This window comes from Ambystoma mexicanum, chromosome 2q, assembly GCF_040938575.1.
Source record: "Ambystoma mexicanum isolate Mex_15411 chromosome 2q, UKY_AmexF1_1, whole genome shotgun sequence".
Lineage (NCBI taxonomy): Eukaryota > Metazoa > Chordata > Amphibia > Caudata > Ambystomatidae > Ambystoma > Ambystoma mexicanum.
In genome coordinates this window covers 1,030,235,346-1,030,260,336 of record NC_090924.1, presented here as the reverse complement: position 1 = coordinate 1,030,260,336, position 24,991 = coordinate 1,030,235,346, and the positions used below count along the sequence as shown (strand labels likewise).

The 24,991-nt window shown below is 47.5% G+C and overlaps 1 protein-coding gene across 5 annotated transcripts in view; it reads left to right on the top strand.

Moving 5' to 3' along the window:
* The window catches only part of ADAM22 (ADAM metallopeptidase domain 22), a 1,877,697-nt gene that overhangs the window by 409,579 nt on the left and 1,443,127 nt on the right, over positions 1-24,991 (top strand). For all 5 annotated transcript variants that reach the window (XM_069648369.1, XM_069648368.1, XM_069648372.1 and 2 more), the window contains exon 4: positions 8,971-9,037. In XM_069648369.1, the coding sequence (XP_069504470.1) occupies positions 8,971-9,037 (67 nt within the window). The remainder of the gene's footprint in view (positions 1-8,970; positions 9,038-24,991) is intronic.

Genomic DNA, 24,991 nt, shown 5'->3' with positions numbered 1-24,991 from the left:
GCTTTGGTGAATGAAAAGTAACCCGTCTAAGGAGTACAAAACTTTGGGTAGTCCCAAGACCTCGAAGGTGGAACAGAAAGAAGATTATTTTTTGTTTTCCAAGAAATCACGGAGGAATGGAAATGTTCACAGCAAGAGACTATTTTCTTTGTTAGAAAGGGGAGAGTGAAACCCACAACTAGACTGGGAAGGATATCCCACTGTGTTACAAGAACTCTGAAGAACATTCTTGTTGAACATTCAATAAAATCCCACTTTTGGACCAGGCAGAGGTCTCCCCAGAGGCTGTGTCCTGGTCTCTATTATTTTGTTTTGGTTTTTCTAAAGTTGCAGGGCCAGTTAGCTGGTTAGGATTCAGATGAAGGACTTTTATTTTTGGACTTTAACGTACACCCATACTAGGGAACTACCCTCATAGAAATAGGTAAAGTTGGGCATTTTGAATCTGATTTTGAATAAAACCCTTGAATATGTCACTAACTCGTCCGACTCCTTCTTGTGGTTTGCCACAGAACATATTTATTAATGTAAATATTGCACCTCGCCAGACAAGGCCGCAGTGTTGAGTGACCAGGTGCGCAGGAGATGCTTCCCCGACGATTCGTAGCATGCAACGCTACATCCCCGCCTCTGAGCCTTTAAGAACCGGTGATTTGACCCTCTGTGGCAAAGCCCTCACAGGACAAGACTGCGATGTAGAGCAATGCAGGTATGCAGGAGACACTGCCTGATGATACATAGCATGCACTGCTACGTACACGCATCCGAGCCTTTAAGAACCGAAGATCGGACCCTCTGCGGCAAAGCTCTGGCAGGACAAGGCCACAGTGTTGAGCGACGCAGATGCGCAGGAGACGCCACCTGACGATACGTAGCATGCAACACTGTGTCTACGCCTCTGAGCCTTTAAGAACCGAGAATCGGACCCTCTGCAGCAAAGCCCTCACGCAGGTGTTTGGCGGTGATGGGGTTGCAGTGCAGATTGTGAGCGCAGCCGTCCTCACCCTCCACCTGCGGCCGCAAGGGAAGAAGTTGCAGGGAGGGAGAGTAGCATTGCTACACTCCACACAACCCCCTAAACTTGGGTGCCTGTCCCCTTCTCCCTCTTGCACATGCATTGTTCCCTTGTAACTTTGGCCCAGCCCCCCCCGTCTTCGCGGCTGCGTCCCCACACAGCCTGTCCTCGCTCCATCGGACTGTGCATCCCTCTCAGCGCTGCTACCATGCATTAACTCTCTATGTTGCTCCCCACGCAACTTATCCCAGAGCTGCTCCCACGCAACTTTCCCCGCTCCTCTGGCCTAGCGCATCCCTCTCTGCGTTGCTCCCTACGCATTCATTCTCTGCGTTGCTCCCCATGCAACTTGTCCCCACTCCCCCAGCCCTGCGCAACCTTCTCAGAATTGCTCCTCACAGTATCCTTACCCTTTCCCACCTCTCCTTCCTCTTCAGACTCCCCTGGACCATGGCCAGTGCATTTCCCCACCTGTGCCTTGCATCCTACGCCCTTATATCCTGTGTCCAGTACACTGTTCAGTCCACTGTTTTGCATTCCACTACTGTATTGTCTTCCATTACATTGCCTGCATTTCTCTTACTTTCAGGTTCCTTGGACTACCAGTGTTTGGCTTTGTTGGGTCACTATTGTACTGTTTACGTGCTGCATTGCTTGCATTTCTCTTCTTCCCCTCTAGGGCCACTTTTGACCACCAGCTGTGTATTTTGTACTGTACTTGCGTTCTCACACCTTGAGTTCCATTGTATGTATCTTACTGCGTGCACTGTTCTCCCCACTCACACTAGGACCTCGCAAGGCCCACTTCTTGTTCTGTGTTGTACTTCTTGCTGCTCCCTTTGTGTTGACCCCCCTGTGTGCCTCCCTCCTGTTTTCCCCTAACGTGTGACTCCCCATCCTGCTTGAGCTGCCCCCACGTTTCCTTTCCTCCCCACACCTTCTATGGTGCTCTTTGTCTTCCCTATCTTCTCTAACTGCTATTATATCGACTATCATATCCCTCTCATTAGGTCTGGTAGGAAGAAGCTCAAAAGGGACATCCTGGTTTCCAACCCAGGCCTCCCTATCACTGCTACCTACACCAGTGCTTCCTCCAGACAGACCCTCATCAACATCCTCTTTCTCGTTCCCTCTCCAGGCCTATGGTCCCCACATATGGTCTCTGTTCTTTATCCTCTTTCCTCCTCCCCCATTAATGGTGGTACCCGGTGGGAGGCCCTCCTGGCCCCCTTCCACACCTCCAAGACCATATCGGACTGTGCTTCCCTCTCAGCGCTGCTTCCATGCATTAACTCTCTATGTTGCTCCCCATGCAACTTGTCCCAGAGCTGATCCCACGCAACTTTCCCTGCTCCTCTGGCCTAGCGCATCCCTCTCTGCGTTGCTCCCCATGCATTCATTCTCTGCGTTGCTCCCCATGCAACTTGTCCCCGCTCCCCTAGTCTTGCGCATCCTTCTCAGCATTGCTCCTCACAGTATCCTTACCCTTTCCCTCCTCTTCTTCCTCTTCAGACTCCCCTGAACCACAGCCAGTGCCGTGGTTCAGAGGAGTCTGTAATTAATGTCTACTTAAATGGTACCATCTTGGTCCAGGGCCCTCAGGCCAATCTCCTCCTTTTCGATAGACGCTTCCCGCGTCTTATCAACTTCCTTTCTTCTCCTGCTACTACTAACTACTCCTCTATGGCTCCACTGCCGCCTCCTTCCTCTGCCACCTCTCTGACACCCTCTGCTGCTTCTTTGCCCACTCTGCTGCCTCCTTCCTCTGCCACCTCTCTGGTATCTTCTGCTGCTTCTCTGAGCGCACTGTCTTCTCCCCCCTCTGACACCTCTCTAGCACCCTCTCCTGCTTCTCTGGCTGTTCTGCCTTCTCCTTCCTCCTCTGCCCATTCTCTGGCACCTCTAACACTTACGCAGGGCGTATCTCATGCCTGTACCCCTCCACGGAAGTCTTTCAAAGGTGGCAATCTGTTCCATATCGCTATTCTTAACTCTTGCTCCACTGTCAAACACTCCTCGGACATCTGCTGTCTCCTGGAAGAGCTTGATTTGGATGTACTTGGTCTGACCAAGACATGGTTCATGGCCAGCTCTGTCACATGTTTTGACATACGCCTCACTGTTGGCTACAAGGTCCTCTACGAACCCAGAACCAACCATCCCGGAGGGGGAGTAGCCTTGTTCTTCCCAGAGTGAATCCCTGCTCTGTCATTCTTAGGCAGGCCTACTCCTCCTTTGAATGCCTGGTCTGTAAGATCCATATCTCTCCTGTCCTCTCTCTCATTGTGGCCACCATCTACAGACCATTTGCCAGGTTGCCCCCTTCCTCTCTGAGTGTACTGTTCTCTCCTCCCCCCTCCTTGCCTCTACCTCTCAACTTCTCCTCCTCAGAGACCTTACATCCACCTGGATGCTACTAGCCCTGCCTCGGTGCCCTTTCGCAACCTCTGTGACTCTATCTCTCTATATTCTACCCTCTGGCCTGACTCACTCTGCAGGGCACACCCTTGATGTTCTGATCTCCTCAGACCTCACCCTTTCCAACCCCCTCACCACTCCTCTCTCTTGGACTGATGTTATAATGTGTGTCTCCCTCCACTTCCCCTGGTGTGGTGATGTCAGTGTGGAATGTAGTGATGTCACTGTGGATGGAGTGTTGTGATCTGATTGTATGTTCCATGGGGGGCAGTTGGAAAAGGAGAGCTGGCTGGCAAGGACGTGCCGGTGTTCCTGCTGTACTACTTACTAATAAACCCATAGTAACTTACATGCTGGCTCAGGTGTGTTGATGAACAATACCACTTTGTTACACAGGCGACGAGGATGGGATCCTGTCGTGGAGGGGACAGCAGTTGAACAGGACACCGCCCTCCAAGTATCCATGTCCTGGGTAGCAGCCAGCAGTGCAGCTCTGGAGGTCCGGACCGGAGTTGCAGCCCAGCAGCCCGGGTGGTGCTGAGGAGAGAGGCTCTTTTATGGTTGGAGCCGGGGGCCTGGAAGAGTAGGGTCCTTGATACCACATTGGAGAGAGGTGTTGAGAAGAGCGACTAACGGTTTAGCAGTAGTGTCGGACTGCCTGCAATTTTTCCTGTTCCGTGGAAGGAACGTCCTTGCTGCGAGGTGTCTGAGAGCAGGAGAGGACTTTCCTTGTTCAGTGGTGAAGCTGGTGGCTGGGTGGGCCAGTCAGCTGGGCGAGGAGGTGTGCCGAGATTGCGGTGCACAAGTGCACGGGCGACCACAACAGTGGAGTGGCTGGTTGCTGTGTGGTCCAGTAAGCTGGACGAGCTGGTGTGGCGAGATTGCAGTGCACAAGTAATGAGTGCCCAAGTGAAGAAGAAGGTGCAACGTTGTTAGAGGAGCGGCCTTGCATGTGGAGCGCTGGAGTGAGGTTTGCCAGCGCCTGGGTCTCCAGTTGATTCACCATACGGAGGGCATCCGAGATGTGTACTCGGTGGAGTGAGTTGCAAAATGATGACGTCTTTGAGTCATCAAGAGGCGTTCCAGCGCGAAAGCTGGAACGCACAATGACAGTGAAATGCGCTGCGCGTCAAGAGAGCAGCGAGCGTGATCACGTCATTCATGTTGGACGTTGTTGGGCCGGAATAGAAGGCAAGTTGGGTTCTGTGTTGCATATGAGTATGTGGGTTATCGTGAGGAGGACTGTCGTATCGGGAAGCCCATGGAATGTGGAGGGCCTGCAGACTGCTGAGATTCGTGTGAACTGTCATCCGGAATGCCCGTGGAATGCAGGGGGCCGGAGGATTGCTGAAATACGTTTGAGCTGTCATCAGGAGCTCTTAAAGGAGAGGGTTCAGAGGACAGCGTGGACAACGTTTATCTTTCACGAGCAGTATTTTGAATTTGCCCATTTCGTGAGTAGACCTAATGTGTGGTCAGAGCCCAGGAGGAGTGGCCCATGGCAGACTGTTGCAAGGAGAACATTCTAATGTTTGCCGGGTATGTGCCATAGTTAAGGCCAGTGTGAGTGGTGTCTTGTGTGTGTGTTGTGGCCTCTTGTATTAATTCAGTTATTGGTGTCGGGCCGGTGTGGGAGTGTGTGCATGTTTATGACTACTTTGTTACAACTGACCACTTTCTTCTCTCCTCCCACCTCTCACTCTCTGACCCTCAGGCTAAGCCATCCCCAGCACACCCACCACCTTCTCAGTCACCCGGCCCATGAAACGTTTGTCAGTGGAGGCTTTCGCTGCTACTTTCTATCCTCATCCTACACCTTTGGCTGACTCACACTCTGATACAGCCCTTTCCAACTTTTCATCTCTCTATCTCTAACACTCTTGATGCCTTGCCCCTGTCATGAGGATGTTTTTATTTATTGTTTGCTTGTTAGGCGCTTATACAGTAAGTAAATATTGTTTCAAAGTGCCCACAGGGCAACATGAAAGGGGACAAGGGATGAGAAACAATTAAAATACATACAAAATATTAAATACAGTGGGGGGAGGATGAACCTACTATGCTGTGTGAGTGTTGAGACTGTGCAAATGCAGAAGGGAGAGGGAATGAGATAGGTGCGGGGGTGCTCATGGGTGAGCAACAGGGGAAGTGCAATGTAAGGTAAATGCAAGCCTACAAGAGTGCAGGGGTGATCTGAGGCAAGTGCTGAGGATAGACAGAAGCTGAGGCGATTCAGTACAGGAGGTCAGGGCCCTGAAGATGCATAAGGGCCCTGAACACCAAACAAGCAACTGTGAGATTAGCAGAGGGAGGAAAGCAGGGGGTAAAGAGGAAGGCCTTGAGGATCTTCTGGAATTTAAGAAAGTCCTGCTCAAGACGAAGAGGGAGGGAAAAAAGGGATCAAGCTGAGGAAAGCGATCAACCTCCTGTCCTCTGTTTAGCGAAATGCTTTACACACAAGGAGTTGGTGCCGAGAGGATCGCAGAGGTCTAGAGGGGGAATATTTAGTACGAGAGAGTTGCAGATAGTGTGGCCCCAAACAGCCTTCTGGATGATACAGAGGGATTTGAATTTAATCCGTGAAGCAACCGGGAACCAGTGGAGAACCAGTGAAGACTTCGTATGTAGCCGGCATCCAAGTGCAACTCTTGGTACAATTCTGACTTCGCCACCCTTAAGCGCATCAAGCACATCCTCTGACAAACTGACCTGCCCCCTGCTCCAAAGGCAAAACCGATTCTCTGTCCTCTCTAAGAATAGAGCCTACATCCATACCTGCGTCTCGGAGGCTTCTAACTACTCGGCCAATCTTTTCAAAGTCTCCAAGGAGCTGGCCAATCCTGCTGTAGTCTCTACCTCTCCTGTCCCCGCCTAGGACCTTTGCAGAGCATTGGGATCTCATTTCACCACTAAATCTCAGGACATCCTGTCCACTCTCTCTTCCTCTACCTCCTCTTCCTCTCCCTCTACCTTTCCAGGCCCCTCTCTGGCTGTTTCTCCTCTACCTTTCTCCTCCTTCCCCCTGTACACCCCCGACAATGTTTCCAGACAAGTCCGATCTATGAATGTCTTGTCAAAGCAGGTGCTCCACTGCTCCTCCAGAACCATCAAGTACCACATCGGCACCCTTGCTCCAGCCTTGGCCAATATCTGTAATCAAGCACTCCCTTAAGAAGCCTTCTGCTGATCCTTCCTCTCCGGAAAACTATTGCCTGATTTCTATCACTCCTTTCCTGGGCAAACCCCTGGAAAAGCTGGCCATCTCCCATCTTAGCCTTCAAACTGAATCTGTTGGTTGTCTCCATGACCATCAGTCTGGCTTCAGAGCGGCCAGAGGCACAGAAACCACTCTCCTGAATATCCGTGAAGACCTGCTCTCCACCCTTGACTCTAACCTTCCATCTGTCCTCATTCTCCTTCCTCTTTCTTCTGCCATGGTCAAATATGTCACTCTGCTCAAGTGCCTCTGTGATAATCTGGGTATCACTGATCAGGCCCTGGCCTGGCTGACCTCCTTTCATACTGATCCACCCTCCCAGGTCCAACTTGGGTCTTTCCTCTCTTCTATCTCTCTCTATTTGTGGTGTTCCCAGGGGTCTAAGCTCTCTCCCTGGCTATTTAATCACTACCTGGCACCTCTGGCCTACTGCATCTGTACCTTATGCTTTAACTTTCAGTGTTATGCGAATGACACCCAGCTCTCCTTCAGGCTCCCCTCAGGCTCTACTGCTCCTTCTCCCATACCATACTGTCTGTCCACTGCTCAGGAATGGCGTGCCTCCAACTATCTCTGCCTTAATTCCAGTCAGACTGAGATCCCCCTCATTGGGACTCCTGCTCCTGTCTTCCCTCTCTCACTCTGGCCGCTCACCCAGGGCCCTCTACCTGCTCCTTCCAATGAGGCTAAGAACCTTGGGGTGATCTTTGACTCCACCCTCTCCTTCTCTCCTCACATCTCTGACGTCCCTAAGAAGTCAGACTATAAGCTGCACCTACTCAGAGGTATTCTTCCTTTTCTCACTTTCCCCCAGAAGCTAACTGTCTCCAGAGCTCTGGTCCTCTCTAGGCTGGACTACTGCAACAGCCTCTTTCTAAATCTGACTCCCTCTAAACTTTGCCCTCTACATCTTATCCAGAACAGGACTGCAAGACTTGTCCTTGGCCTCAAGCCCAGCGATCGTATCTCTCCAATCCTGAAATCTCTCCACTGGCTCCCTGTGGCAGTTCAAGACCCTCTGCATCATCCACAAGGCCTTCTGGGACCAGGGATCACACTACATCCAACGTTCTCTTCCTAAGCATCTTCCTTCTCAAGGTCTCCGCTCATCCACCTCCAACTCTCTGAGGGTCAGACGCTTCTCCAAGCAGAGAGTGGGGGGTAGATATCTGTCCTTGGCTGGGGCCGCCCTCTGGATCAGCCTCCCTGCCCCTCTCAAACTTGAGCAGGACCACCTAAGGTTCTGGAAGCCACTCAAGACCTTCCTTTCCGCTTCTGCTTTCTCTCTCCTACTCCCTTGCTGATGTCCCTGTCTGCTGCGCATACTGGTTACCTGGCCACCCACTGAATTTATGGGACCAGGCTTCTGCATGTCCGCTTGCCCCTACACTGCCTCCGGGCCTCCCAACCACTCAAGGGACTGTATCTGCAACCCTACATCCCCTGACTCTCTGCACTTATGCCTCCCGGCTGCACTTACTAGCTTATTTGCACTCTCTCCACCCTCCTACCCCCTGGCACTTCTCAGCAGGGAAAAAACAAGCTGTTTAAAGGCACCATTAAGCACCTATCTCCCCAGCTTCAATGGCACTTACAAAATTATACCCTTATATCGCAAGGATTTTGACAGGATGCCCTTGGTCATACGTAATGAAGCTGCTGACTGACATCAGGGCACCTCTCTGTATGTATCTTCATTAGCCTGGCAGCAATCTGGCAAAGCTTGCTCCAACCAGACCTAAAACGTTATAATTTCTGATTTTTCGCCTAATAATTTCTTATCCACATGGGAATACATAGCTCTCAATTTCCTCTATCAGTGTCCTAACTGACTTCTGAGTTTGTTGTTCGACAGCGAAACCATCCGCATACAACCACCTTAATGATACCATATACGTGAAACCCTGAATGATGTCACATTCTTGTCTCGTAAGGATCACAGAAAAGCTGCATGACAGCAAGAAGAGCGAAAGTGGGTATCCTTGCCTCATCCATTTGTATGCCTAATGTGACTGTCTTTTTATATTTTCTTCACCCGGCCTAGCTCCCCATCTCCATGCTTTCCACTGTGCACAGGAAATCCTTCGATTCACTTTGATCACAGTCCTTCCTGGAATCAAGCAAAGCCATTGCCATGGGGCATCCTTCAAAAGCCTGCTCTTTCATGGGAGTTCTTTCTCAGTGTATGACTCGCTGTGCGTTCCGTGCAGCAGATAACATGTCTTTGTTCACCCCCCATGCCCTTACAGATAATGGGAAAACTAATAATGTGACTTGACACTGGTGGAATAACAAGGCACTGTTTTATTTTGTTTTTTAGTGAATTGCTTTCTTCTGATTACATGGAAAGACATATTGAGCCCGGAGGCAAACAAGTGGAAATAAAAGTAAGTGTGTCCTGCTGGTTGCATGCTTCCGGTCGAGTTACATAGATATGATTTTCAGCCTAATTTGTCTGCGTGGAAATATTTGCACTGTTTCATCATAAAGTGTTGTTCATTCACTTGAAATAGGAATCCACCTTGTTTTCGCGTACTTTTGTCATCTTATTTGTATGGAAACATGTAACTCTTCATTTGACATTAGTATGCACTATGTGAAGCAGTAGCAGAACCACATTGCAGAACATTTAGATGCACGGCAGGGCCTGCCGCAATAATAATGTTCTAGCCCGCTGGCAGGTGAGAGGATAAGATCGTGGAGGGCTCCCATGCGTTCCCTGGGCTCCTAGGATGGTTTACTCTGTGCTGAGAGTATTCTAAGATGTCTTCTATCATGTTCCAGCTTCTTTTTCGGTTGAAATGTACACTTGGACTAGAAGCTAGAGAAGGGCATTCCCTTGCACAGTGGCTCCCACTAATGCAGACATAGCTGTAGACCAGAGCCACTGTCTACAAGTGGGAGATTATAATATTACCATGCACATACATATCCATAGTCCGGCAACTTTAATTCAAGATACTGAATTGGTAAAATCCTCAGAGCAAGTGAGCATTCCCACACATTTTAGCAATGCACTAGGTACGCAATTGTGTTCTGCTATCACTCTGTGACAGCTTTGTGAAAACCACTATTCCATACTATCATGGAGAAAATGCATTATCACTCACCTGTCCTGCCGCTGTCCATCATCTATTGTATTTGCACCCTATCTATGAATGTAAATTCAACAGGCCCTGAAACCCAGAAAGGGGATTACTTTGTGATTACGTTTGTTTGTTGGTAAGTGTAGCTGTGTGGGGGCTGAAATCAGATGCAGCTATTTCACTTCCAATCACTCAATCAATCATACTAACTTGGAAAACCTGTCACATGCAATTCTTACTCCAAAGGTCGAATCTCCACTCACTCTTGTATCTCCCTTGGGTGGCCAAAGTCTACATGCCTATTGCTGACTGGTGCAGGGAAGAATCTAGAATAGAATAAGTGAGGGGGTCAAGTAGTTTAAAAGTCCTGTTTGTGAAGTAGCTGAGCCTTCCACTGCTTAACTGCCTAATCAGTCTTCTATATGGGCCCCCCAAGCTCTTTTCTGGCAATGCCACGGCAGCCAAATGGCTATCTCATTGCATCACAGCGTGTAAAAGAAGTTTTACAAAAATGTCAATGGTAGATTTTAATATTACCCAAATAAATGGTATTCATTTTACCAACTAAGTAAAGATGAAAGAAAGAGATGCCCCGGTCAGAATTCAAATAAATTTGCATGCAGGATTTACAAAGATCTACACATATATGAAATTGAATACGGCACGCCACTTGGGCCGATCACGGCAGGAGCACCAGCTCCTTCGTACTTAGTTATTCAATGTGCAAGCGAGCTCAATGAGTCCTGAATTTAATAATATTAGTATTCAGCTCACTGAACGACTTTTGAAACGTGATTAATCAAAAGTGACAAACTTCAATACAACAGATTTGATTTTGATTTCTTTGCCCTGAGAAAGACACGCAGTGGTCGAAACACGTGTTGGCTGACTTCACTAACTTGTGTTACTCTGCTTTGAAACTGATATACAGTTAAAACATTCTGATTGAATTACTCACACCTTACAGCAGATGTTTGTTATTGTCTGACTATTGAACATTGCCCATAATGTTGTTTCTGTTCTAACGATTATTAATGGATGAAAGAATATTTGGAATCTAAACCCTTTGATCTTGTGCAATATGTGCACATATCCGCGCAGTTATCCACACATATATGAACCCACTTTAATTGCCAAAAGCAAATGTGTTTCCTCTTCTGCCACACAACAGTAGTCTACATGCAAGGCAACTGCTGGATATGAGAATTCTAAAGACTGCTAAAACCAGGAATGTGCAAAAACCTCTATCGCCTTTCCTCACTATCAATCCTTCATGCACACGCTTGTTTGTAAAAAAAATAATATGCTGAAATATATTTCTCATATCGTGTGATATAAGTCCTGGTGTTAGCGCATGATGTTTTTGCATTCCTGTGTACGTTATAAATGCAGGCCTGCATGTAACATAATGCAACATGACGTGATCCTGTAAATCCTGGACTCGTTATTTAGTTCATACCCGACATGAAACAACTTCCGATCTCTGCAAACAACCCTATGGACTGTGCTACTTTCAGACTTAAAGACAACCCGACAGGCTTATTATTGGACAGAAATATTGTCATGGGTGTACCTTTAGATGAATCTACGTAACAATGCTGATTACGCTTGTGTGTATGATAAGCATTAGATTATGTGAATATCTTCCTACACAGTTTTATCACTAAACCAGCAAGTGTTTGTTATACCCATACAGAGAAACAGATTAACAGTGCCCTTGTTTAGCATTTATGTATATTTATTCTCTTCTAAATGTAATGCACAAGCATTAAAAAGAGAATAGTTAATCTAACAATATACAGTTCATAATATTAGAAATAATGTACTTGAGTAGATACCCAGCATCCTACTCTTCTATTCACCTCTAAAATGTTAAAACTGCCTGGCACTAATCAGCAATGGGTGTGTAGCCATTGTAGCCTAGTAAAGCTTACAATCATGCTCACAATGATGATGCTACAGATTGGGAAGCCAGGGGACACGCTGGATAACCCTAAGGTGGAAGTGATTAAAAACTCTAACGTCTGTAGCTTCGATGGGCAGTTAACGAAGAACAACCTAAAAGCAATCTGCAGCCATGGATCAAAAATATAATAGGAACAGCAATTTAAATCATTCTGCAAGGATGGCTCTCACCCTTGCTCTGTGCTTTGATGGCTTCACTTATCTTAGGCAAAGAGGTATGCGGGGAAACACAGGTTAAATATGAATGATGTGCAGGAAATTGTACCACGCTAAGCTCAGTGTTTCACCAGCACAAGGAAAGTTGAAAGGCTATCTTAACAAAAAATAAATCATGGGGGCTCATTTCGAGTCTGGCGGTAACCCTGCCGGTGCATCCGGCGGGTTGCTGTCAGATCTATGTAATTTTACCGGCACCTAGCTTGCTGGTGCTACCGGGACATTACAAGTCCCATTGGAATGGCAAGCAAGGTGCCAGTAAATGTTGTTCCCCATTCCCGTGGAGTCCCATAGGACCAATGGGTACCGCTGCTAACGGTGCCTGCGCTTCCGTGAAGAGTCTGCCTGCCGGGGCCGCTGCGCCTTGCAGGGTCGGACCTGTAGGGGCGCATTGAGCTTACTGGCACCCTTGTTTCCGGACTCATAATGAGGCCGGTGACTCTTAAAGGTGTGATCATGGAAAATAAAAATATATGTTGCAAAAATGGGTAAAATGGCTTGTCTAAGCCCTCAAAATGTTAAAACAGTAAAGAAATTAGAATTTGTAAAAATTGGCGAAGTGCTAATTGTTAGTCTCATGAGCAATTTACTGTATTAGGGTGAAGGCATCTGAATGCTGTTTTGCTTCTTGCTTCCATGGCAGTTCTGTTTTGTAAATTGTAAATTATGTAAACTGTGAAAAGAATTTTAATGATTGTATTGCACTGTTTTTGACATTTTGTAATATTTGAAAGGTTGATTTTATCAACCATAAAAATAAAAAAAAATAAAAAAAAAATAAAAAACCTGTAAATTATTGCAGCAAGCATTACATATCAGTATTTGGCCAAATTGGCAAACTGACTATTTTTACGGCCATAGACAAGAATTACGGTCTTGGTCTAGTCATTAAATCTGCTTGCTTTCTTAGCCAGACTGATCTAGTCTTGTAGGATCAGTGGTCCTCCAGGCTCTGTCCCCTGGGATGTTCAGTGATGTAGCCTCTCGCTTCTTTTGAGAAGTGCATCTTAAGCAGCTGGTTAATAAAGGATTAGTGCCTTTCAGCTTAGTTTGTCCCATCTCTATTTACCTGATAGCCAATCCAATCCATAACAGATAATATGTTATTCATGTAATCAGTAGAAACGACCATCCTGTTTGTCTACATTTCAAATGAAACTAACTTTTCATTATCAGCCGCGTACATATAAACTGGCATTTTTCAGACAAGGAGGACCTTTGCCAAAGAGTACAGGACGGCATTGTTATTCATACAGAATCGTTTTTGGCTATCAGCTTGCCTCAATTAAGTATTTCCGTAGGCCTGTTTTCTCATTATATTAGCTTGTCCGTTCAAAGCCCTCCAAATACTCTTGCTGGAATCTTGATAGTGCTTGCACCTGTAATTTCTTGTCATTCGCTCTTTAAGCTGTGCAGGCTCTTTTTACAAAATGACCAGCTTCCTGGTCTATTGCTAGCCACCGAAGGTCTTCATGTGTGTCCATCTTGGTTAAGGTGTCTGTGATGCACATTGGACATTATCTTTATCCTAACCTCTATGGTGAGTATAGTATGCCTTCTGATTAATAAAAACAAACGAGCCTTCCAAATATAGCTACTCTGCTACTTTGTGAAATGACTTTTGGGCACTACCCTCAAACCAGCATCCACCTGGCCATCCATATGTGTTCTAATATTTATCCTCCGTTGTGTCCTTCTTGTTAGAATTTAGCCACCCCTCAAGTACCCCATAACCACTAAAATGTGTTCCAAAGTCTTGTGATCTGTGCATAGGTGAAAGGTACGCCTCAAACAAACTTTTGAAATATCTGCTGGCCCACAGAGAAGCTAGGGCTAAGGACAGAATAATGGATAATGGACCTCAGGCAGTTTAAGCAAATGGAATGAAAGCCACATTTTATGACGCTGGTCCTTTTTTATTTTTTTTAAAATGTTATTTTAAATCAAGGCAGGTTGACAAGCATACATCATAAATAGTAGCAAAGACGTGTTAACCCCTAACCCCCTCCCCTCGGGCCCGTCCCCCCCTCTCTACCCTCCCCTGCCAGGCCTCCGCTCTCCGTGCTCTCCTCTCTGCGGCCCCACAGTTTATGTGTCCCCTTCGGGTTCTTCCCGGGCTCCCAGGGTCCATCGGGCATTGATAGGCTTATAAGTCAGGGCGGGAAATCGCTGGTCATATTCCAGTACCGGGCCCCAAATGTTCTGGAACCGGTGAAGGACCCCGGTCTTTGCCGCCGTCACCTTTTCCGCTATCAGTATGTCCCATAGTTTTGTCCACCAATGAGCTAAGCAGGGGCCGTGACGCTGGTCCTTTTGACATTCTGGAATGTTTTTTGATGCTATGTCAGTCAGGTAAATCTCAACCCCTTCTTTAGCAAATCCCATAGTGCTTGCACAATGAGCGTAACATTTCTCACAAACGTAGAGCAATGTGTGCACAGACCATCTCATCCTTGGTGTTAGGTGTCCCCCCATCTGTTATGGCTGCCACCAAGTCCACCAAGTTCATAGAGGGTTTCACAACCTCTGCTGTAATCCTGTGTGCTACATATTTTCTTTCTCTGCTGAGCAACCTATACTTATCTTGGCTCGGTGTAAGCCTATTCTGCTATAAAACATACAGTGTTCCAAGCCCTGCTAATGCACCCCGAAGCAGTTTTAAGAATACTCAAATGTCATCTTGCAAGAACATGGCACCATGCAGGAAACTGAAGATATGCAATGTAGAAGGTAGGAGCCACGCTAGCCACACCAAAGGACATTTGCATTAATTGGTAGGTTCCAAACTAGGCCACAAATGCTGTATTCAACTATTATTCCAGTGTTAGTTTGATATGGTGATAGGATGACTTTGGATTTACAGTTGAAAATACTTTGTACCGCCAACCAAAACACAGCTTCGTTAGTTTTCTGCAGTGCAGAAGAATCCACAAGAGCATTATTGTTCAGGGTTCTCATTGTCAACTTAGTGTTCCAAGACTATTGACACCTATGCTGTTCTTGGCTGGAGCATAGACAAAACCGTATTCCAGGCTGGCATTAAACTCTGGCATTTATTGATCCTGGTTGAAACCGACCTCCTTCACAATACAGCACCCAACAGTCTGCCTCAGAAGGTAGCTGCAGGCAGATATTCACAGTTGCAGATAGTTGCATTGAACAATTGTGCAGAATACATCACCCTTGCCTTTGAAAGGCAGTTGCTTAGAATTAAGGGTTTGCTTTTGAAGACAAATTGAATACCCACGTGGCGGTAGCGCAGCCCGTGTGCCACTGCCAAAATAGACCCATCACCTCCAGCACCCCTCCTGCAGACACAGTGACACCGGTGTGGGGCCGCAGAAGGGGGTCAGACCAACACCGCCAGAGAGACCACTGTGCCCGCCAAAGCCCTGCGGTGTTGAAAGCTGCCCTCGACCAGCCACTGCCTGGGGAGTGAGAGCGGAGGGTCTGCGCTCACTGAAGGGAAATACTTCCCACCGGAGAGAGGCACTAACTGGTGGTGCAGCCACTACCAGCCACATGAAGAACCTGGCTCCTGCCTGGGAGACAGAAGCAGCAGTCGCCGCGACACAGGAAGTAGCGCGGCCCGCAAGCCGCTGCCTGCTCCCAATAAGTACAGGTGAGATACGAACAAGCGGCGGAGACCCAACAAGAGACGCTTGAGGCCCCGCTCTTCCTTCAGCCACTTGGCTGCATAACGTGGCATTCAAGTTGTCAGTCTCGCACCCAGTGGAGGTGCGGTGGTGGAAAGGAAATGCCCATGGGGGTGACGGAGAGTGGCATCCGCCGCAGGTCTGATGTCCAGGAGGCGAGCCAGGAAAGGAAAGAAGAAAAGCGGCCCAGACCCCTGCTGCGGAAGAGAGCGGTGCGGACTCAGCCAGGGCTGCATCAATAAAAGTAAGAGCCCGCCTGGGGAAGAGGAAGCAGCCCTGCCACCACCGCAGTGCTCGGCACTCGCAACAAGAGCGTGGCAGTTAGATATCCCGCCGGCCAGCATAGCTCCTGAACTGCTTCCTCCTCAGGCATATGGTAGGAGCATCCCATTACTGCACCACTCCTCCCAAGACAACTAGACCCTTCCCCCAGCAAGCCAGCACCACCGCTCTGGTTGTGGCCCTCATTTGCAGAGGGTGCTCATACGGCCAGAGCAGCCAAGGAAAACACAGCCTGCTCCGGCACCCACCGGACGTCTCCTATCAAAAGGAGGTGAGCTGGATCACAATGTAAGTGATGCCACTCCCCTGTCCCCTCTGCCCATTACCAGTGACTCCTGCAGGCCCTGTCATCATCACTGGCCCTACAGACAGTATACCATCCTGCTGACACTCCGGGGAACAGTCACGTACAGCAGGGGTGGTCCCTGCCACTCCTGCTTCATCAGGGGTCAGCAATCTTGCAGCTGCTGGGTACCCAGCCCCACACCTCCCCTGAACAGCGATGCAGGTGTCAAGCTGTTTGCCTGCACGGTGTGGCTTAAATTGGCTCAGCAACCCTGCTGCTGCTGTCAGCCCTGCCCCAAGGACCAAAGTGCAGACGTGGCCCCTGGTGTACACAGATGCAACTTTTCCTGCCAACCCCCACCCTCATGGACTAATAAACTTTGCCCGAGTGGGCTGTTTATCAATTGAAGGTTGTCTAGGGTAGCAGTGTTCAGCAATGTGGTGCAACTGTCGTCCTGCCTAGTCTATATGCTTAAAGCTGACCCAGTAACCACTGGCGTAACAGTGGCCCCAGAAGCCCCAACTGTGTGGGGGGCCCCGCCAGCACATGTCCTGGGAGGGGGTCCCACTTGAAAAAAAAAGATTTTTTTTCTCAACAACAAAAAAAAGTTTCGTTTTGAATTCACTCTGCATTAATAAAGAAATTATTTCTGTAACAGAAATCATTTCTTTATGAAGGAAGAGTGACTACAAAAAGAAACTTTCTTTTTTAAGGTTGAGGGCTCCCCCCAACCCATGACATGGAAGACCCTAGGCTGAAGGGCTCCATGTCATGGGGTGGGGAGGAGCCCTATGACTTCAAAAATAGTTTATTTTTGAAGTCACTCTGCCTTCAAAAAGAAATAATTTCCGTTGTGGTTCGGTCCTTAACTGAATAATTTCTTAATGAAGTTAGAGTGACTTCAAAAAGAAACAATGGGGCTCATTGTGACCATGCCGGCACGGAAACAACGGTGCTGGTAATCTTACCGGCACCATTTGTTTCCGGACCGGCATATTACAGCTCTACCTGCTGGGGCCGCTGTGCCAGACAGGTCTGACCGTGCCGGGCACAGCGGCCATGGGAGGCAGACCCGTCACGGAAACACCGGCACCGTTAACAACGGTGCCAGTGCGTCCGTGTGCCCAATCCCATGGAGTCCTATGGGACTCCACGGGAAAGGGGATTACCGAAATTACTAGCACCTGACTTCCCAGCCGCTGGATTTGTAAGAGCCCAGTGGCACCGGGAAGTCAGGCACCAGTAATTTTTTACGAGTCTGGCGGCAACCCACTGCTAGCACCGACACGGTTACCACCGGACCTGTAATGAGCCCCAACTTCTTTTTGTAGTAATAGGGCTACCCTCAACCCCATGACGTGTGCGTGTGTGAGTCTATGGTGAAAGGGTGCACACTTAAATGTATAGGTGGCTGCCTGTGTAAGTGTATGGTGAAAGGGTGCACACAAATGTATGGGTTGCTGGGGGGGTGTGTGTGTGCGTGTACGGTGAAAGGGTGCACACTTAAATGCATGGGTGGCTGCCTGGGTGTGCCTGTATGGTGAAAGGGTGCACACTTAAATGTATGGATGGCTGGGTGTGTATATGGTGAATGGTGTGTGTGCTTGTGTACAGGGGCACAACAATACCTACATTTCGGGGGGCAAACCCTTCAAATGTTGGGAGAGGCGCTAACTTCACAGGTGGTGGGGAGGGGCAAACTTATTTGTGTGGGGGCATCTAACTTCTTTACGCATTTTAATGAGACTATTCTAGTGCAGCTTCAATGTTACAAGCAGTTAACTCTCTCCTTTAAGTCTCCTATTCCCTCTCTACCCTGCCAATGACTCCCCTGGCATGCAAGTACTAAACCCACATCGTGATTTCAATTGCCTAAAAAATGTGGCATTTGAATGCAGGTACTAGCAGTGAAATGCTTTACGTTGGTAATCGCTGGGCCCTTATTAACAGCAAAACCCAGGTGCCGTTTAACATCTGTGTCCTGTTCTGTCTGGCAACTGCTCTAAAGGTCACCTAGGTCGAGTCAACATAGCACAAAATGTCAGTGGCGGGGGGGAGTGCTGAAGCCCAGTCAACTCAATGGTGTTGCGCCACTACTTGTGTTTTCTGGGCATCTGTGATAAAATTATATGATAAGTGTTTCTATGCGTGACAAGACAAGGGAGGGAAGATAGAGGGACTTGTGTCATTGTGAGAATGAGAGGTGCAAGAGGAAAGGGAGGGGGAAGTGCAAGGGAGAGGGGAGGGGAAAACAGGGCTGCAATGCCCTGAATAAATGCAGCCAGGGCAGCGCGGCTGTGGGTAGTGCAAGGCAAACAAGGGGCTGCAGGGTTACTGTTACAGCCCCTAAGTGCATGGTAGGCATAGTGACAGTGCAAGGGTGACCGATCAAGAAAGAGCCTGGACCCAGAGAGACTCAGAGGGTATCCAAGCAACCGGTCGGTACAACAGAGAGGTAGGTCATCATGGGAGGGAGAAAGCAGAGGAGAAAAGGAAAGTTTTGAGCTGCTTCCGAAACCTCAGATGGTCCGGCTCAAGATTGAAGGGGCAGGGAGGCCATTCCAGAAGAAGGCACCTGGAGAGAGAGAGAAATCCACCCCCCACTCTCTTCCTGGAGAAGCGTCTAACCCTTAGAGAGTTGGAGGTAGCGGAGCAAAGGGGTTGAGAAGGAAGGTATTTTGGAAGACAGCGTTGGATGTAGTGCGGGCCCTGGCCCCAGAAAGCTTTGTGGATAATGCAAAGGGTCTTGAACTTGATCCTTGCAGCCACCGGGAGACAGTGGAGAGATTTCAGGGCTGGAGAGATATGATCCCTGGGCTTGAGGCCAAGGATAAGTCTTGCAGTCCTGTTCTGGATTAGTTGCAGATGACAGAGAGTAGAGGAAGGCAGAATGAGAAAGATGATGTTGCAGTAGTCCAGCCTAGAGAGAACCACAGCTCTGGAGACAGTGAGCTTCTGGTGGAAAGTGAAAAAGGGAAGAGTCCCTTTGAGGAGGAGCAGCTGGTAGTGGAACTTCTGGTGACATCCGAGGTGTGAGGAAAGAAAGAGAGAGTGGTATAGAAGATGACACCAAGGTTTATTGCCTCGCAGGAAGGTGAAGGAAGAAGGCCGAAGGCAGACGGCCAGAGTGAGAGAGGGAAAGCTGGTAGCAGGGCACCAATGAGAAGGATCTCCATCTTACTGGCATTAAGGCAGAGATCGTTGGAGGCGCACCAATCCTGAATCGCGGATAGACAGTCAGGAATGAGCGAGAGAGGAGAGGAGGCTGAGGGGAGCCTGAAGGAAAGCTGAGTCATCTGCATAACACTGAAAGTTACAGGAGAAGGTAGAGACCAGGTGGGCCAAAGGGGCCAAGTAGAGGTTGAAAAACCAGGGTGAAAGTACAGAGCCCTGGGGAACGCTAAAGGTAGAGAGAGGTGGCAGAGAGATTGGGACCAAGTTGGACCTGGGAGGGGGGGCGGTCCAAGAGGAAGGAGGTCAGTCACTCCAGGGCCTGATCCGTGATGCTCAGGTTCTCACAGAGTCAATTGATTGGGATGGCCTTGTTGCCTGTGTCAAAAGCAGAGGAAAGAAGGAGGGTGAGGACAGACGGAATGCTGGAATCAAGGTTAACAAGCAGATCTTCATCGGTGTTCAGGGGAGCAGTTCAGGGGAGCAGTTTCCATGCCTCTGGCAGCTCTGAAGCCAGACGGATGGTCATGGAGACAACCAACAGATTCAGTGTGGAGAGTAAGCTGGGAGATGGCAAGCTTTTCCAAGAGTTTGCCCAAGAAAGGGGTGATGGAGATTGGGCAATAGTTTGCCGGGCAGGTAGGATCAGCAGATGGCTTCTTGAGGAGTGAATGCACAAGGGAGTGCTTAAGTGGAGAGGGGAACGTTCCAGTGGCTAAAGAGTGATTACAAAAATCGGCCAAGGCTGGAGCAAGGGTGTCAATATGGTCCTTGATGGTTCTGGAGGAGCAGGGGAGCACCTGTTTGGAGGACGCTTTCATAGATCAGACTTGTCTAGAAACCTCGTCAGGTGTTGTCAGAGAGAAAGAGGAAAAAGGGGGGGGAGAGGTAGAAATGGCCAAAGGGGGCTGAGAGAGGAAGAGGGAGAAGAAGAGGAGAGAGAGAACAGGATGTACTGAGATTTAGCAGAGAAGTGAGATGCCAAAGCCGTACAGAGGGCTTTGGCGGGAACGGGAGAAGTAGAGACCGCAACAAGATTGACCAGTTCCTTGCAGATTTCAAAGAGTTTGGCCATGTTGGTAGAGGCCGCGGAGATGCAGGCTTTATTGTGTGCTCTCTTCTTGATGAGTGTTATTGCTTTGATTGGCATTTTGGTGCAACCAGTGTAGGGGCCTCATTATCAGTTTGGAGGTAGCCATGGTGCTATTAGCGAAATTGGGCCAGAAAACAGGGGCTTTTCCAACGTTAATATTTAGTTCAATGGACCCTGATTGGCTAACAGTATTTCCGACTGGCACACACAAACATTGCAGTGCGCGATTGGTATTACCATTTATTGGTAACAACCTGCAAGTTTCAATGTGGTGACTGGATACACCTCAGGACATGATGGTAGGTTCAAGCCGCATTTCGTGGATGTTTGAAGGAAATGTGCTGATGACAGCTGATGTCATCAGAGTGATGTTTGATGATGTCAGTTGTGTATAAGTTCTGATGTCGTGTAGGAGGTTATAAAGCTTGAATTGTACCTTGATCATTTATGTGGGTATTAATATTTGGCCAGGGGGACAGAAATACAACCAGACAAAGGGCCTGTCTCATAAAATGTTTTCCCAATTTGGACATGCTAACAGTGAAAGCAAGTAGAGCAATCGTACCAGTTTTATTTAGACATTAAAAAGTGCAAATGCCCGATGCACATGCAGTGTGGCACTAGCTCTAAATTGCCCTTACTGTATCTGGTCTCTCCTTTTGTTGGGTTCTGTATCAGATCTTCTTCCAAGCACGCAATGTTGTCTAATTGAGATCTTTTCCTGTCTGCCCATGTTGTTAGAAACTTACAATCGCCACCCTTCATTTCAGTTTATAATCATTACTCAATTTATATTTCTTCTTTCTGGTCTACCTCTCTCTTGTAAACCTCAGATTAGTATGAATTATTATAATGATTTAATGATTTCTTTATTGAAATGTAGTTTATTTAATATAATATTTTTATTATTTTAAAAACTAAAATCCTTTTACTTGAATGTTATTAAAATAAAAGACTGGTATGTATTATTTGTAACTGTAAAAGCACTGTCTGCATGCTTATTATATTATTAAAAATATTATATATAGGTTATAGCTAAAAACCTTTTCACACCAAATTATTAACTTACACCAAGAAAAAGAAAAGAAAAAAGAAAACATTACAATATCATCACATTTCACAGCAACATACAATACATATCTAATCAATAATGAAAACATTATTAAAATGACCAATGTATCTTTAGTCGAGGACCCAATTTTCCGGACTAGTTCTTAGAAATCAATTCCAGGCATACTGCTACATTTCAGTATTACTGAAACAACCTTCCACAAACTATAAAGTGCAATTGTCAAAGCAGGAATGTTATCTCAAGAGACACCTACCCTAGAATGACAAAGTGCCCAAAATGTCACTGTTGTAGACACATTCATTTAATACATGTAATCATTCTTTCCTTATTTTAGGGCAGATAGTCACGACACGTCTAAGAGTCTCTATTTCCTTGGCATCTGAACATAGACGGCATGCACTCTCTATTCTCAGAATTTGCCACCAGGCACCCTCTACAGCATAGCAGGGAAGTTGGTTACACATAACCTTCATCACGAATCTTCTTATCTGGGGGCTAAGATATTTCAACAGCTGCCCATGTGGTCTCCCCTGTATATAAGTATGCTGTACCAATAGTTTTAAGGATGAATACTTGGACACACATTCAAAGTTACTATAGTAGTCACAAGTCTGGGCCTTCTTTCGAAAGTTGTGAGATCAGATTACGAATGTGCTCTGAGATAACTGTCTCCCAGCTGATTCGCCCAATGAGTTTTGTACACAGAAGGCTCAGCCATCAGATTTTTTGTTCCCCCGATCAACAACTTCTTCTTTCAATAAATTAGGATTCATGGTATTCTGTTGATTTATAATTTGAATCCACAAGGATCCCTGGCTAATTTCTACCATAGTACTCGGGGAAGTGAGACCCAGTTCAAGTCTCATCATACTAAGAGGGACCCCATTGGAGACTCCTAGTATAAGTCGTAGTATTGATCTATCTAGCTTGTCTAGCCATCTTTTAGCCAGGGTGCTTAAAGCCTTGAAGCCAAACAAGACCAGAGGTACCAGACTTTGTTTGTAAACTAACAAGAGGCCACCAATGCTAAAGCCACTTCTAGAATGTCAAGTGGAAAGTGCATTATCGCTCCTCGTTTTTTGTGAACTTTCAATTCTATGGCTACCAGCAAAGCAGGTTCAGTAAGTTTATAAGAAATTACACTTCCTAAGTAAATGTACTCTGCAGTCCACTCCACTAGCATGTTGTCCACTTTCACATTGATTTGTGAATGACCCTTTTTGCCATTAAAATCCATCACACAAACATTTTTTGAATGTATTGATAGATCATTCGTAGTCCGATAATCCATTAGAATCCGCATGGATCATGTTATACCAACTTTGATATGATCCATCAAAATTATGTTTTTTGCGTATGATAGCAGCGGCACAGGCAAGGGACCCCATTTAGGAGAGAAGATTCTGGCCTTATTCAGTAACTCTGGAAGATCAGCCAAATAGAGGTTGAATAATTGGAGCACCAGCACGCACCCCTGCTGTAATGCTCTATTGGTAGATATAGGATCAGTTAGGAGGCCTGTCTCCTCAACCCACACTGATGTTCCAGAATGTAATTGGCATACCATATTGAGAAGCCCCTTGTCAATACCGCACTTCATTAACTTGATCCATAATTTTGTTCTGGTGACAGAATTAAAGGCTTTGCTAAAATCCACAAAAATGGCGTACAGCGGGGGGTCCTTTTCCTGAGTTAGCTCTGGCTATAAGAATGTGCAAGATTAGTATATACAGTTAGATCAAAAACCCACTTTTGTAACATGTAGGATTGTTCGATCTTTGACCCAGGCATCTATGGCTCTCCGAAGTAAGGTAGCAAAGATACAGTCCAACACGTCCAACATAGATGGATCCATCGATCACGCCCCTTTTGGTCCTCCTGGTCCTTGGCACGTCGGGGGTTACTCGCTGTAGTACACCCAACATGGCCGAACTCACAAAACGCGGTCTATTGACCTTTACGTCCATGCAGCACGTTCCATTAAGGAACGACGCCTCCGCGGCTCCGCGCATCTCAACGCTATCGTTAGCTGAGGCTAGACGTGCGTCGCAGTTCGTGCTCCTGGAACTGAGTTGCTACTCGAATTCCCGGACCCATTCCTTCTCCTTCTCCTTCCTCCCCCTTGTACCTGTATTCCATCCGCGTTCCGCGCAGACCGCTCTCGTGTGCGGCCTTCCTTCCTGGTCTTCCTGGAGTTCCGTGGCCCCGGACGAAGAAGCTGAACGAATCCTGATATCCGATGACGGCCGAGCGGACCTATACAAGACCCGAACGGCACGGAAGAAAACCCCGGCGAAGGATCCTGCCAGGCAGCAAAAACAGGTGAGAAAAAAGGAAACCTGTGACAGATTGAGACAACACCTGATTGAATTCGACACAGACATGGAAGCGGCCATCCAGGACCTTATGCGTGGCATGCAAGAGCTGACGACCGAAGTTCAAAATTTAAAGGCAGAGAACGCTGCCTTAAAGCAATTGGTATGGTCCCGTGAATCTGCTACGAAAGAGAGTGTAATCCTGGGCGGCATTGTTGATAAATATGATGGTTCTGCAAAGAGCCTTCGTGGATTCCTTGACTCATGTTTGGTCCACTTTACTTTCAAGCCTTATTATTTTTCTACGCCCAGGGCCAAGGTGGGCTTTATTGTTTTGCATCTTTCTGGCAATGCCTTGACCTGGGCTACCCCACTGGTTAACTCTGGGGATTCTCTCCTGGATGATTACGATGGCTTCATACAGGCCCTTAAGACCATGTTTGACCGCCCAGAGCAGGTCTACAGTGCCCAGGAACGTCTACTCGACTTTCAACAAGGTTCCCAGGATATGCTCACGTACGTCACACGCTTCAAACAGTTGGCTAAAGAAGTGGATTGGTCCTCTGAAGCTTGTTTTACCCTATTTCGAAGGGGGCTAAACAAAGACATCAAGGATGAACTAGCCAGAGTGGCGCGCCCAAGTTCTTATCAGGCCCTGATGGATCTTGCTCTGCAGATTGACTTTCGCATTCAGGAGAGAAAGGTAGAGAAAAAGAAAAGCAAGCTACCACTCCAGAAGATCCCCATTGGAATATCCTCGAGTCCTGAAGGTATTTCCACTTCGAGTAACAAGCCTGAACCTATGCAGCTAGGGGCATTCCATGGACCCGTATCCTCCCAAGAAAGAATGCGTAGGATCCATACCGGGTTGTGTATGTATTGTGCATCAGACAAACATTTAGTAAGAGAGTGCCCAATAGCCCCTCCACGGCGTTGGGGAAACGCCAGCTCCCGATCCTAGATGGAGCACAGGTTCGGGAGAGAGATGTCTGCTCCACATCAATTCCATCCTTGAACTCTCCTGGACAAAATTCTTTGGTGATCTTACAGGCTTTTTTATCACCATCCAAGAAGGAAACGTATCCCATCCTGGCACTGGTGGACTGTGGAGCTATGGGGATTTTCATAGACCAAGAATGGGTTCTTAAACACCATATTCCTTACGAATCCCGGACTATTATGCAACCTGTAGAAGCAAT